Source organism: Syngnathus leptorhynchus, chromosome 3, assembly GCF_054491065.1.
Source record: "Syngnathus leptorhynchus isolate UIUO chromosome 3, UIUO_Slep, whole genome shotgun sequence".
Classification (NCBI taxonomy): domain Eukaryota; kingdom Metazoa; phylum Chordata; class Actinopteri; order Syngnathiformes; family Syngnathidae; genus Syngnathus; species Syngnathus leptorhynchus.
The window spans coordinates 15962224-15976867 of record NC_141197.1 but is presented as its reverse complement, the minus strand read 5'-3'; the positions used below and the strand labels follow the sequence as shown (position 1 = coordinate 15976867).

The 14644-nt window shown below is 41.7% G+C and overlaps 1 protein-coding gene across 1 annotated transcript; it reads left to right on the top strand.

The window, feature by feature from the left end:
• The first annotated feature begins 4030 nt into the window (after nucleotides 1-4030).
• Nucleotides 4031-12570, top strand: ube2q1 (ubiquitin-conjugating enzyme E2Q family member 1). Its single transcript, XM_085906746.1, has 14 exons — nucleotides 4031-4167; nucleotides 4599-4782; nucleotides 5384-5488; nucleotides 5984-6106; nucleotides 6216-6272; nucleotides 6416-6556; nucleotides 7149-7233; nucleotides 7549-7609; nucleotides 7691-7781; nucleotides 7868-7926; nucleotides 8075-8123; nucleotides 8228-8323; nucleotides 9077-9143; nucleotides 10298-12570. Exons 1-14 carry the CDS (start codon nucleotides 4109-4111, stop codon nucleotides 10327-10329), a joined length of 1209 nt encoding a protein of 402 aa, XP_085762872.1. The 5' UTR covers nucleotides 4031-4108; the 3' UTR covers nucleotides 10330-12570.
• Nucleotides 12571-14644: the final 2074 nt, after the last annotated feature.

Below are 14644 nucleotides of genomic sequence, written 5' to 3'. Positions count from 1 at the left end.
AAGAGAACTATTTAATGTTACATAAAGCTTTCATAAAAATCAGAACAGGGCATACGATTTAAACAATAATAAAAAATTCAACATAAAGCAAAGAGGCAGAGAACATATTTCTCTCCGTGCAAAATCATGTATTTTTCATAAGTCTGCTTGTAATAGATAAATGGACCGCACTGAGCCGATGTAATCGGATGAAGGTTATCTTGTGGAGCCTCCGAGTTCCGAGGGATCTGTTGTTGCTCATGCGACTTAACCAAGTCAACTGGATCCATAATTGCATTCGAAGCACAGTGTATTTACTTTGTTGTGGCTGGAGGCAACATGAGGCTGCTGTGAGAGTCCCGTAAATGAGCGCATCACTCCCCTAATGCCAAAACGGTTTACAGGGCCGGAGGGATAGAAGGGGGGGTGGGGTGGGGGGGCTGGCAAACAATGGTGGAAAAAAAAGCACAGACTTCAAACAATTAGCTAAGAGGACGCGTGTCGTGTTAATCAAAGCTGGTCTACTATGACTATGCTGTGGACGCGTTCATGTTGGTTGACCCATACACAGCCATTGAGGCGCTTCCTGAAAACTTGAGCTAGCATAACTTGAACTAGCATCATATTACTACATAATGGTATGTTGTTTTTTGTCTGTTACATGTCATTAACATTTCTAATTTTTAAAAGCTTTTCTTACATCTTTGTAGACACACACATGACCTCATCCCAGTGTTAGAACAAAAGAGGGCTAGCATAAGCAAGCTAGCTAACGTTCCCATACAGTACCGATTTGGCTGAAAATGTAATATTTTAATATTTCCATCCATCCATTGTGCTTTTATTTACATATCACATTTACGACTGATCAAGCTGAACACATACATGATGATCCCTCACTTTGCACTCCTGTACCCCAAAACGGTTCGTAATCACTGACAATGTATTTACCGACACACTTAAATTGTCACATTAAAAATTTGATTATTGAGATTTTCTACGGTTGTCTACGGATGATTTTAGAGTCTTCCTTTACCAACTCACAAAAACAATGTGACTGAGCTAACAAGCAGGTTTCTCTGTTTGGAACCTAACCTTGTCCTTGGGGGACTTTGCGAGAGTGAAGAGCAGAATGAGAAAAGTTACAGACATATGGTGGCCGTGCTGCTGGGAAGCAGTGTCTGGGTGATGAACATTTTACACTAGTGGCTGACTTCACAAGAAGAAAGACAAAATAAAGCTCTCAAGGGGGAAGCAACTCACCATCTGGATTGTGGGGAGCAGTGACATATCCAATTTGGCTCTACCTGTGCGTGGACCGCTTGCTAACCTCTCTCTCTCTCAACGGGACCGCATTGTGCACGATGAGATCAAGTCACACTCTTGCACAAATCATCCTCTTGAAACACAACACATCCAGGCGGCTTATTTACATGCACAACACCGATAAGCATTGATTGGATCCGCACTCCGTCATACTCAAATCTGATCAGCATTGACGTCACGGACAGCTCCTGTTTTCCGCATGTAATTGCGTCTCAGTGGCTCCAATCCGATTTTGATCCATTTTTATTCTCGACGTTATGTCATAATTGCATGATGTGCTTTTGTCTGGGAAGTAACGTAAGCTTTCCTCCCCTTATCTATAGATTGTAAGGAAACCGCAGATTGAATTTAGGAGGTCATGTTGAGTGCTTTCAAATCATCTGTCTTCTTCTGGTGGAAGATGACCGACCGCTCGTGTTTTTCCTGCCTTCAAGTGACACGACAACTCCGCGTCTATTAATTGGCTAATCTGTCTTCTCCGGAGACTTTTCATTAGTGACACAAGTGAGACAAGTTGCCCTGCTGGCTGATTACTGCTGCCTGGTTCAAATAACACAACATGCCAAGAAGCTTCCTGATCCTGTTTGGTTGCTTCACGATTTAACTGCTAATTTAAATTAATCTTTATTTCTTTCTTTCTTTTTTTACAAACTGAACTGTGTATATTACAAATAGCAAACTTGAACCAGTGGAATGCCGCACAGATATTTTTATCATGATTTATTATTGTTAGCAAGGTAGTTTTTAGCCATTATATAATCACTTTGACGCCATCTTCTAGCGAGTAGGTGAGTTTTTCCAGCGAGTATCACTTTATTTGTAAAAGCCATAACAAGGTATATTTACCATGATTAGCAAGAGAGCATAACTGTACAAAATGTTTTTTCCTCAACTTAAATACCTCAATACCAATAGCCTCTCTGTATTGACTCCATTACAAACAGGAAAGCAGCTAGTTAAGCTTCAACAGGCCAGCAGCGTGTTTCTATCGCATATCACATGAGACAAGGGTGCAATTATGTGCGCAAGTGACGATTTAAATAGAGCCGAGAGACACTCCATGCTGATTCCACCACAACTCAAGGTGACATTTACTCGGCCTTCGCCCCTAATGGCCCTCCACGCACTCATTGGAGAAGCACTTAATCTGACTAAGACGCATCGACCATTGACCGAGGATTTTTTTTTTTTTTTAAGCGTACATTTTCAATATACTGTAAAATAACATGCAAAAAAAAAAAAAAAAAGAATCAAAGATGTATATTATTTGTTTACTTTAAGAAAATGGCATTTTCCATTGGTGTGTACCTTGAGACAATCGGAATGGTGCTGTCACCACTTGACAAAGTGCTGGTGCCGGATGTGGTGAATCAGCAGGACGGGCGAGTGAGGGATTGACATTTAGCCATCCGGAGCTAAGCGTCTATAGTGGCGAGCACAACTTGACGACTTGAGTTATAAATGTTCCGGCCACAAAACTTGATGACTTGACATTTCGCCAAGTTTTTGCAGTGTAGTACTTGACTTTGACTGGAGTGCATGTCCACGACTGAGACACTAGATTTTATTACATGTAGGCCTATCAAGCCTCCCATTGAAAATTGGTGCAGAGGCAGATAAAAGTGCACATTTCGTTTGATATCAATATACACCCCCTCTGCTCAATAATTGAATCCTATTAAGGAGAAAATGTATTTGAAAAAATTCAAGCAAGTTTACAAAACATAACACGTTTGTGTTAATAACATTTGTGTTTGTGCGCTATTTCATAGCAAGCCGTGGACTTCCCGACACGTCGGCCGTCATCTGTGGTGAAATCGTAAAGGTTATGAATGGCAGGCGGTGATTTGCCGAGATGGAATGAGGTGACGAATAGGGCTTTTAATTAATTTTTTGCCTGGCGCTGATGCAGGGGACAGAGGAGAAGGATAAATCAGTGAGGACAAAAGCAATCTGTTTCTTTATTAGTGCGTACATAAGAGCCTCGACGTGACGGAGTGTATGTCAGATGCATCTTTTACCAGTGACATGAATATACCGTGTTTACATTTGTTTCATTTAACAATGGTAAAATGTAGTATGACTAGAATGTAACACAGTAGGGCGCAGACCTTTGCCAATGCTGAACAAAGCCAGAAGTAAATTTTGTTCATAGTGGTATGAAAAGTAAGTGTAGCCAAAATGTGCTCCAGTCATCACTAAAAATGTAAGAAATGCAATAATCATAATGGTAGAAGTAGTAGTAGTAGTTCTTCTTATTGTAGCAGCTATCGTTGTAAAAAAAACGTTATAATAATGTTTTGTTAGTATACTAATTATGCTATGTTACTGAAGGGAATTTTGAATTGTGCTGCCATAGAAAGCAAATTTTGATTTTGTATTGAAAATATTGTATTTCTTGTTTGGTGCAATACCGCCCTCTGTTGGAAATGTTGTACTAATACAGTACAATTATCTAGAATTTTTATTTGAACCCGTGCTAACTAATTATGAAATACTATACTGACTTCTTCCAAATTTGAAAGACGGGAAGTAAAACCGAACAACAGTGAATCACAAGTGTGCACTTTTATTGGGAAAAAAAATAATAAAGTGCCGCCACTTGATTTGAAATCGTAAATTACAAAATCCAAGGGTGACAATCATACAATAACTTAAAAAGTTAAACATCATTTTTGCACAACTTTTATCGTGGATCCCGCGCGGTAGAAGGCGCAGTGGATTATGGGATGCTGCGGGAACGGCGAGATCGCGGGACGCCATCTTTAAACCCCAACAGAGAGGCCAACTACGCTAACAGCAGATGAACCGAGATGAAAAACACTGTCCCTCCTCCGGCGGATTATTTCCACCCACAGCGGGGTAGAGGAGCGAACCGTGCGCTCGCCTGCCACTTAAATGAATAACGGGGGCGCCGTGCCATGGGAGCGAGCGGACGAGATGAGCGGACGGCGTTTTGCAGCCTTTTAAGACGGTTGTCATCATAGGCGTCCAACAACAATAGACAGAAAGACAACAACAACGCACTAGCATGCTAACGTGCTGAATGCGAACATTAGCTGCTACGTCGTTGAAAACATATCGAATTAAGATTAACTTGAACCGGACGCTTTCCGCGGAAGGCTCCGGGTCGTTTGGACTCACACAGGGGAGCCAGAGCGACAAGTTGTCATTGCTGGAGTTATAAAATAAACCTGGATATATATCTATTTTTTCCATTTCAACTTTTGTTTTTGCTTGTGGCTTAAGCTAGCTGCGAGCTAAAGCCCCGGTTTCTTTCCCCCCTCCCCAAGCGGCCCGGCCGGAGATGCGTGGAAGATGTCGGTGTCGGGGCTGAAGGCCGAACTGAAGTTTTTGGAGTCTATTTTCGACCCAAATCACGAACGATTCCGGATCATCGACTGGAAGCCCGACGAGCTTAGTTGTCAATTCAACGTAACCGGGGAGAAGCTGCTGATTATCCACTGTAACATAACGGTCAGTACGGTACGGCGATTGACATGTTCATTGGGAAGGGGGGGTTAGCAGGCAAGCTACGGTTAGCCGGGGAAAAAAAAAATGCTAGTCGAGTAGCAGAGTCCGTGCTTACACTGTGGATACGCAGGGAAAGATCTAGATAGATTAGATAGATATTGTATTTATCCACAAGGGAAATACATTTGTCGCACATCAATGTGCGAGTCCTGGCTTGCATGGTGAATTCTATATTCATAAACTGGAGAGTATAATCTAGTGTTCAAACCTAAACAACTTTTCATAACTAAACATACACGGAGCTGCTTGGTAAAATATCCAAGACAAATATTTGAGATCGAAAAAGGGGAGAGGGAGGTGCCATGCTACCAAACAATAAATTTTGCAAATACATTATATGTATTTATGCATACACACGTACACATGTTTAGGCCCAGTAATGTGAATTGGATGACTTCCAATGGCACTCGTGTAGATCTCTCTTATTTGCTATATAGTATAACTTATATAGCTATACGCCAAAGGTATAGCTGTCTGTAAACAAAGTACACTCTCAAAATTGCAACCTGTGGACTTAAAACCGGTTTATTTTTGTGTGTAACAGGAGTCATATCCATCCACACCGCCTATTTGGTTCGTGAACTCTGACGACCCCAGCTTGGCACAAGTTTTGGAGCGTCTGGAGGATGTGAAAAAAGGCAGCACCTTGGTAAATATCCCCACCATATTATGTGGAGCACTGTAGTGTCTACATACCATCATCACATGACCAAGATGAGCCCTGGTTGACTTGTGTACCGAGGCGAAAATATTGTATTTAGAGTTTTTTTTTTTGGTTCCATTTCAGGGTTCATTCAATGTCGCAAAGGCGTTTGCCAGACATTCATCAACAGTATTAATAATCTTTAACAGTATTTCCTGTCGCAAATAAGTTTTGAAAGTGTTCAAAATTTCCTTGCGGCAAGAAAAATACCTTGCGTGTGAGATGCGGGGTTCAGGTTTATGTGTTCCAAAAATAGGCACAAACAAGCATGCATACAGATGTGAAAGCTAAAGCAACCAGGAGCATTTGCCAAACACACAAAATTGCCTCCCAGTTAATTTTGCGCTTTGTTGAAGGACTATATGCTCAATAAATGATTCATCATTACACCCACTTAATACACAAACACACATACACAACTTGTGCTTTTGTCCTCTCCAGCTGTTGCAGCAGTTAAAGAAGCTGATTTGTGACCTCTGCCGGCTGTACAACCTTCCTCAGCATCCCGATGTGGAGATGTTGGACCAGCCGCTCCCCGCCGGCCCTGTTGCACAAGACAAAAAGGTACGACTGACACTACTTATTGCACAATTTAAAAATGTAGCCCGATAAATTTGGGTTACCGTGCAACAACATATTTTGCAATTTTAATAACGTGCATGCTTGTGTGTAGCATGGGACAGAGGAGGTCACGTCAGAAGAAGAAGAGGAAGAGGAAGAGATGGGAGAGGTACCAATATTTGTACTAGAACACTTCCTGTTTACAAGAAGGAGATTTATATGACAAGAGCCAAACAATCCTCTTTTCCCCAATGTAATCATACTAGTTAACATTTTAAGCATGATTCACATCTCGGGTCTGCTCTCCGACAGGACATCGAGGACTTGGACCACTATGAAATGAAAGAGGAGGAGCCCGTAGAAGGCAAGAAATCCGAAGACGATGGCATCGAGAAAGAGAATCTGGCTGTCCTGGAGAAGATCAGGAAGAACCAGAGGCAGGACCACTTAAATGTGAGTCGGGCATCTTCACATGTTTACAGAAGAGGCAGTGTTTAATCACCTTTTACCCAAAGCCCAGCGAAAATTGCTATAACAGCAACTTTGTGTAAGTTTACTCACAATAGAATGGTGACACTGTCAGGCGTGGCAGATGAAGTCATTATTTTACACAACAGATCAGGAAGAGAAAGTGTGGAACTTCACTATTGTATCAACTTCATTTAAACAGAACAGTGAGACAGAAGCGAAGTAAAACAAAGTTCACAGGCAGTGTGAAAAGTGAATGGATCTGTAAAAGAGGCAGGGAAGGAACCTTTGTTTAACGGAAGGTTTGGAGAGTGGTGTCAAGTTTGACATGCGACACTCACTTCTCCTATCACATTGAGCTGAAAGCAAGCTTTACTCCTTCAACACAAACGTGTCCATTTCCGGGAGTCCCTTGCATATAGGCGGCGCCCTGCCTCTCTAAAAAATCCATTGCTACTTCACAAAGTCTGACCTCACTTGCCAGTTCATGTCTTCCTGCCTAAAGTCCTTGCTTTTTTTAACCACTTCGCTTCACTTCAAACCTGCTCCTTTGACTGATTTGCTCAATTGCTTTCAGGGGGCCGTGTCCGGTTCCGTGCAAGCCTCGGACCGCCTGATGAAGGAACTCCGGGAGATCTACAGGTCTCAGAGTTACAAGACAGGTGGGCTGCTTTGCATGCACACTAGAGATTCAATACAGCTTTTTAGCATTTACTTTTATAAAGGTACACTACACTACAGGTACCAATAGGAAAAGACAGTATATATAATATGGTATTCATAAACTTTCAAGCAACTCCGCCTTTATCACACTCCCAGCGGCAACATGTGCAACAGAAGACTCGTGCATTAAAAAATGGAAGAGGTGTCACCCAAAAAAAAGCGAGAGTCTTACCGAGGATTATCCCTGTAAAGGCAGGACTATTGATATAAAGGCATTTGATGAAAGTGTGTATTTTCTTCATTTTGTATGGCAGGCATCTATTCGGTGGAGCTGGTCAGCGACAGCCTGTACGAATGGCACGTCAAATTACGAACGTGAGTGAAAATTGGAATGAGGGCTTGCTTTTTGTTTCGGAATACACCGACTAATGAATGTCTTGTTTGGTTTACCGACAGTGTCGATCCAGACAGCCCCTTACACAGCGACTTACAAGTCTTGAAGGAAAAGGAAGGAATGGATTACATTTTACTCAACTTCTCCTACAAAGTGAGTACTTTGAATATTCTGGGCTAACGTTGCGACGGCATCAACAAAAAGGCAAAAGTTTAAATCCACCGTGTTTCCTTCTTCAGGATAATTTCCCTTTCGATCCTCCATTTGTGCGGGTTGTGTCGCCTGTGCTGTCTGGGGGGTGAGTCATTCAAAATGTGATGCTTGATGGTGGGTCATCAAAAGTTGCAAATTTCATCTAGCAGAGTGAAATTGACTTTGGGCACTGAGTTTAACAAAATGTATCAAGATAATTAAAGCGAGCATCATTTTTTTTTCCCCCCCTTTAGCTATGTTCTTGGAGGAGGTGCCCTGTGCATGGAGCTTCTCACCAAACAGGTCAGTTATTCTTTATTATCTTGTTAAAAAAGTGAAAGGGTGCATTTTTTTGTTTAATTGAATTAAGATCCTTTATAACAGCAGCATCACTTTCTTGCCTGCAGGGTTGGAGCAGTGCCTATTCAATTGAGTCTGTCATCATGCAGATCAATGCCACTTTAGTCAAAGGAAAAGCCAGAGTGCAGTTCGGAGCCAACAAAGTAAGTGAGCGCAAGTACTGACTGTTGTTCTTCACATGGATTTTTTTTTTTTTTTTAAAGACATTTCATTAGCGTCGACCCCATTGTCAGAATACGATGCGATACAAAGACATTAGAGATGTGATTTATAACTAATTGAGTTCAATTGACTTGATTGATTACACTTGAGTAAAAAAGGAGCGCACTACGAGTCTGTTCATTGACTTCAGTGAAACTATTTTCCCATGTAATGAAGCAGAATATGACAAGCCCGGGGGAGTTTTTATTTTGATCAGCGTAACACTGGCGTAGGAAACCGGAGTTCAGAATGTCCAAAATGAAATTCTTAATGTGGTTATATTATAGTCCGAATGTGTGTTGTCCGAATATTTTTAATTCAATCAAGATACAGGAAAATGAATGCTCCATTGTGACATTTTTTTTAAATTCTCCTGGACAGACGATATTTAATAAAAAAAATAATCATAATCAAAATAGTTATCCTGAAACTAAGATATACTCCAATAATTGAATGTAATGACAATAACTAATTAGTCCTCAGACAATATTGCGCAATCATTTATATTAAGAGTAGTCGCATGTGCAACAGTTTTAGGACATAAAGTATATCGATTGCTGATGTAATCAATATTGGTGATATGGTATAAAGTTGATATGCATAATACTGGTGCAGTGTTTGAATCCAAGCTTATTATATATTCAGCACTCTGCCATTTTCTGTCATTTTTATGCTTCATCTCTCTCCCCTTGCAGAACCAGTACAATCTAGCCAGAGCACAGCAGTCCTACAAATCCCTCGTCCAGATCCACGAAAAGAACGGTTAGTACTTCTTTTGATTTGATTTTTTAAAATATTTTTTTAAAGGAATGATGATAAGCAGTTCAGAAAATGAATAGATGGATTTCTGTGACATTTACGGAACATTTGAACACTACTGAGCTGCGAGCTCGTTTCAATGGATTGATTTTCTGAAATAATTACGCCGGTGTTAGAAAGCAGCGTTCTGTGGCCGCCCCCATTAAGTCACAGCACAGACGGACGAAAATTGTCTCGACAGAAAGTCTGGCACCAAAACAACACGAGGCGAGTTGGTTTTTAATCTGAAATGAAAAAAAAAGTCTACTCAAATACTGTTAGAAATGGATTATTTGATTATCATGACAGTAAAATAACCTTGCATAAAGGGTTGTCAGGGCCTTTCAACTTTAGCGGAAGACCCAAAGCGATATGACGCCAAGTCACTTTGGTGACCTTGAAGTCGTGGCTGCTGTCACATGCCATTCACTTCTTTTTGGCAGTGTGTCACTGACACTCACATGTCCTGCCCTCCAAACCAGGCTTGACCAAAGGTTTGCAGCTCAGAAGCCACATTAGCCTCAAACATTCAGATATTTATTTGGTAATTGAATTTTTTCACGTCAAATTATTTTCAGTGATTTGTTTTCCTTTTTTCTCACAAAATCTAGTTGAATGATGTGCAAATAATTCAAACTGCAGAGCTTTTACCTCATAATACAACTTTATCCTTGTAATATTAGCACTACTGGTATTGTAAAATTAAAAAAAGGTGGAATATTATGTTTTTATTCTTAAATTATGATCGTTTTTGCAAGTTTGCATTTTATCACATTTTTTGTTTGTTTTTCTGATAAAATGGTCACCCTCCCCAATATTGCTGGTTCATTCTTGTAGTATTGTGATGTTTCATAACTATTTCCCCTCCATGAACTTTTTTTCTCTGAAAATTAAGACTTTGTTTTCATAATCTTTTGTGGTAAAAAAAAAAATCCTTGCAGCATTAGGAGTTTCACTCCTGTAATGACTTTGGGTTCCATTTTTTGGGTGGAAATTGTACTAAAATATGACTATCCTTCCACTGACCTCATCTTAGTTGAGCATTTTTTGTGTGACCCCAATTCCACCACCGTTATGATCAAAAGGTGCTCATGTGATGAATCTGTTGTGTCCTCCAGGATGGTACACACCCCCAAAGGAGGATGGCTAATATTTTTCTCCTTCCTGCTCTGGATTTATTTTCCTTGCGACCAACTTGCCCCACAACCCCCCCCTCCCAATTTTTTTTTTTTACGGTTTTGATTGTTGAGTGAACTTCAAGCCAAAATTCCTCCTCCGGTGACCAACCAACGAGAAACAAGAAGCACATAAGCAAATATATCACACCCCTCTGCTTCGGACGCCGATGCTGCCGTCGTATATTTATCTCCTGATGGAAACTATGAACTACACAAAACGGCTGGCATCGGCCATCACCGAGGCTCCTTTTTAACGGGACGCCGCCTATTTGGCTGGACCGTACCACATCAATGGCATTTCTCCGGACCTTCTACATTATGGCGAGCCAGCTTGCATTTTGGACGTCTTTTCAAAGCCCGTAGACCTCAGATGAAAAGAACATAGACACCTCGAGCCTGATGTCAAGAATTCCACACAAATAAACGGACTAAATAGGACGGCGTCGGCAGCCCCCAACACTGTAATCTAGCTGCTTTTAACGCCCCGGTGTAATCATGTACATTTGTATTTCTGCAAGAGGATGTTTCTAATGTAACCCCGTCTCGGGTCCTCCAGGCTGTGTACACTCGTGTGGCTGCAACCATTGATAGCAGCTTCCCTCTTGAAATGAAGAAGTTGCCACACGGTTACTCTTGCATAAGGAAACTAAAGTACGCCATATTCTTATGTAAGACTAATGACTACTGCATTTGTTTTTCTTCTTAATATTCATTGGGTATCCGGGTGACAATAGCCTCTTTTACACAGAAAGCCTGAAAAAAAAAAAAAAAACCATCGGAGCATTTGCAACTTTTAACTGGGAAATGTGTCAGTATTACCGTCATCTTGTCAACCTTTTGTCCGAGGGTCTCAGAATACCTTTGGTATCCTTCCTATATCACGGCTCTGATACTACCTCCGAACGATGACATCACGCCCACCTTTCCATGTCAGCGCCGTTCATCCTGACATGACGGGAAAATGCTGACTTTTGCAGGCTGTGTAAAAGGGACCATTGACCCCCTTTGATTGATGGCGCCTCTTTATCACGGCTGTCCCTGGCATTCCCGAGGCTTTTGGAACCCCCCTTTTTTTTTTTTTTTGTCATTCCTCAAACCGGATGAACCTCAATCAGGCTATGCATCTAATTGTCTTTTAATCGGTCTGCTTAGTTCTCACAAGCCACAAGGCCAATTCTTTCTTTGTAGACGTCTGAAGGTGGGGAAACAAATCGTGACTTCCCCGAGTTGTCCTCGATGGTCTTTTCCTCAACTCACAGCAATAGTCTAAACTTTACACCTCACTTCTAGCGGAAACTCTTTACGCATTTGCCATGTTGAGTGATCCCTTCTACGTGTTCATTCCATATCACGCACTCCCATCATGGATATTCAGTGCTGTTACCAACTTTGGTTTGAATTAGGATGTTCTCATAGGGCACCATAGAAAACTTCATTGCAAGTTATGTTTGGACAAAAATCGCCACAAATATATTTTGTGACTGAACAAAAGCACCAAACCGTCATTCCCCAGAAGACTACAAAACCCGTATCATCGTTTTCCAGAACGGCATAGACTCAATCCTGGCATCTTGTGGGATTGCTGGGCCCAAACTCAGGAATACATATCACAGACGTAGCGACGAATCTTAAACGCATTCTGATCATTGCGTGCGAATATAACCCAACTCCCAACAAGTATCTGAAAGCCGAAGCGAGGCTTCGTCGGCTGGAAATCCAACATCTGGATGTTGGCAATATCCGTGTGGAACAGCGTCGTCATTCCTCAAAAGCCTCAAACTTAGTCAAGACACACTTTCATCTCATTCTGGACTTGTTTTTAATGAGTCTTGAGGTCCAGTTGTGTCTCAGCACTTGGCAACGATTTCTTGTTGCCCTGCCCGTAGAACCAGGTTAGATGAATTTACAAATTGTTACTCAACATCTTGTTAAGCCCGAGTCTGATGTGCACTGAAAGAAAACCCCGCCACCCCCCGTTCGACCGACAATTCCCGAGACCGACTTCGATCCAAAGTCGGAACCGATTCCGGTTTTATGTTCCACAAAACCATGAGTGTCCCTTGGCTTTTGAAGTTATGCACTGGTGAGCATGCATTGCATTTGGTTTCAATTTTTTTTGTTTTGGTTCCCCCCACTGCAAGGGTGAATTTGACCATGTAAAGTAATTTGTGAACTTGCATCAAGTTTATGAATAAAGAATTAAATAAAAAATACACCTGCACTTTGTTTACTATGGCCTCCTGCACTCTTCACCCCGACTGTTTCCTCTGAATAATCTTTTAGAAACAATCCGACAATCAGACCGTTGGAGACACTGACGAAAACGCTTGGAAAAAGCTTGAATGTTCTCCCAATGTTTTTTTTCCGGTGGCCACTAGATGGCAGTAGAACAATGTCAACAATTTCCTTGCTCTTTGTGAAGGAGAGCTGAAATCTTTTTGGGTCACTTACGTTTCATGTTGGCTGCGTCACTGGACAAGAAAAAGCGCAATTTTTGTTCGATTTGTTGGGAGTTTTATTTTGGAGTAGGTTGTATTTCTGTTATGGCTTTGAGGGCCTCTGGGGGCCATCTTGACTCCATTATTTGTTACAGATACACAGAGAAGAAAAAAAAACCTAAAGGCCTCAAGGGGCCCAGAGGAAAGAAACAGTCCATCTCTATGATTAAAAGTGTCCACATGGAAGCCTCAATGGGCACAGCTTCAAGCACAGACTGTATCTGTGTTTGACACTGTTCACCAGTCCGTTACATTTTGATTTTGGAGTTCACCAGCCTTCGGTAGACACTCGACATGATGTGATGATAATCCTGATCTTATCATAAGATAAAATCATTGCCGACTCTTCTAGTGTGTTTTACTGCAGTGTTTCCTAACCTTTATGGAGCCGAGACAAGTGATTATCTCTTCTTAAATGACAAATAATTTGCAAGTCTCAAACACGACTCCTGTTACTGAACTGAAATTTCACCGATATCCTCAATTCTTCTAATCAGCCTTTTAAATGGCAGCATCAGCAGGTGTTTCCTGGTCTTAGATTCCTTTTATGGTAGCCTGTGTTGTGAGTCTTGTTAGCGTAAATTTAGGAACACGGGCTGTTCTAATGATGTCTGGCTTTGAAGACCAACTCCCACTGTGACTCTGAATGACCCCTATGTCATGGCAAAGCATCTGGACGCCAATAAACCAGGTGTCCACCCACCCTATAACCACACTTCCCCCCCGCTTTCATCAGAAGCTGTCATGAGGCGGACTGTAAAGCTCTGCAAGAGTTCACATGTCATTTAACATGACCGTCCATCAACGAAGCTTCAAATAAAGGCAATAGCTTATTGAATTGAAATGCAAACAGTTAGGAGTGAATCTCATTTCTTCTTATTCCCGGTACGGCCAGATAGCATAAAAAGCTTTGTCATCTTGTCTCGTCTAATTGCCGTCACATCGTCCTTGGATTGGACATTTTGATACTATCAAGCCAACAAGGACGTGAAAATGAAAAGCTGTCTGACAGAGGGCAATGAATTGCAAGTGAATTGATAAGACAAAACAATGTTTGCGTGAAAGGAAAAACGGACTAGATTGAGAGCCAGCGGTTGCTGCACCGACACGAAAATTGTCGCTACATATCATGGAGGGGGGGGGGGAAACACTTAGTGGCCACAGAAGTAACTTGAATCTGAGCCCGTCTTGTTCGGTTTCAGAAATCTCAGAATGACTGCCGACCATACCAATGCTTAAAAGATACATTTGAAAGTTTCAACATATGTATTATTGGCCGTTGGTGGTCTTCGTGGTTCAAAATGGCTGAATGTCAAACAATTTATTGATTCTCATTGGGACACAATGCAGCTTTTCCATGAGCCTGAACAAGCCTATCAGCATCGAAAGTGCTTAATGCGCTTACTTTTGGCGATATTTTTTCACCTTGTGTGTCCTTGCCAGGTTCTAAAGAACCCAGCGTGTCGTTCTGCTTCCCTGCGCAGACGACGTTCACATCACACCGAGGCTAAATGGATTTCCATTAGCGGGGCCTGTGACTTATTCCAGATGCTTACTCAATGCTGTGTGGGCACCGTAGCGGAAAGTTCCCCCCACTAGACCCGACAATAAAAAGCAAATATGGCCGTTCGGAGGGAAGGTTGTGTGCACACTGACGGCGGAAAGAATTGCGCAAAATAAGAAGGATTGCTATAAGGCAATAAACAGCAGGTGGACCATTGAAATGCACGTAGTTGGCTGCGGTAGCAACATCTGTTTACGTGGAGGGGCTCAGGTCGTTATGGATACG

Bases quoted from the DNA above. Each gene is read 5' to 3' on its own strand.
- ube2q1 (XM_085906746.1), top strand. From the start codon at position 4,109: ATGAACCGAGATGAAAAACACTGTCCCTCCTCCGGCGGATTATTTCCA. The intron at 6,273-6,415 runs GTACCAATATTT...GCTCTCCGACAG, and splicing joins AAGAGGAAGAGATGGGAGAG to GACATCGAGGACTTGGACCA. The intron at 7,610-7,690 runs GTGAGTGAAAAT...GTTTACCGACAG, and splicing joins TGGCACGTCAAATTACGAAC to TGTCGATCCAGACAGCCCCT.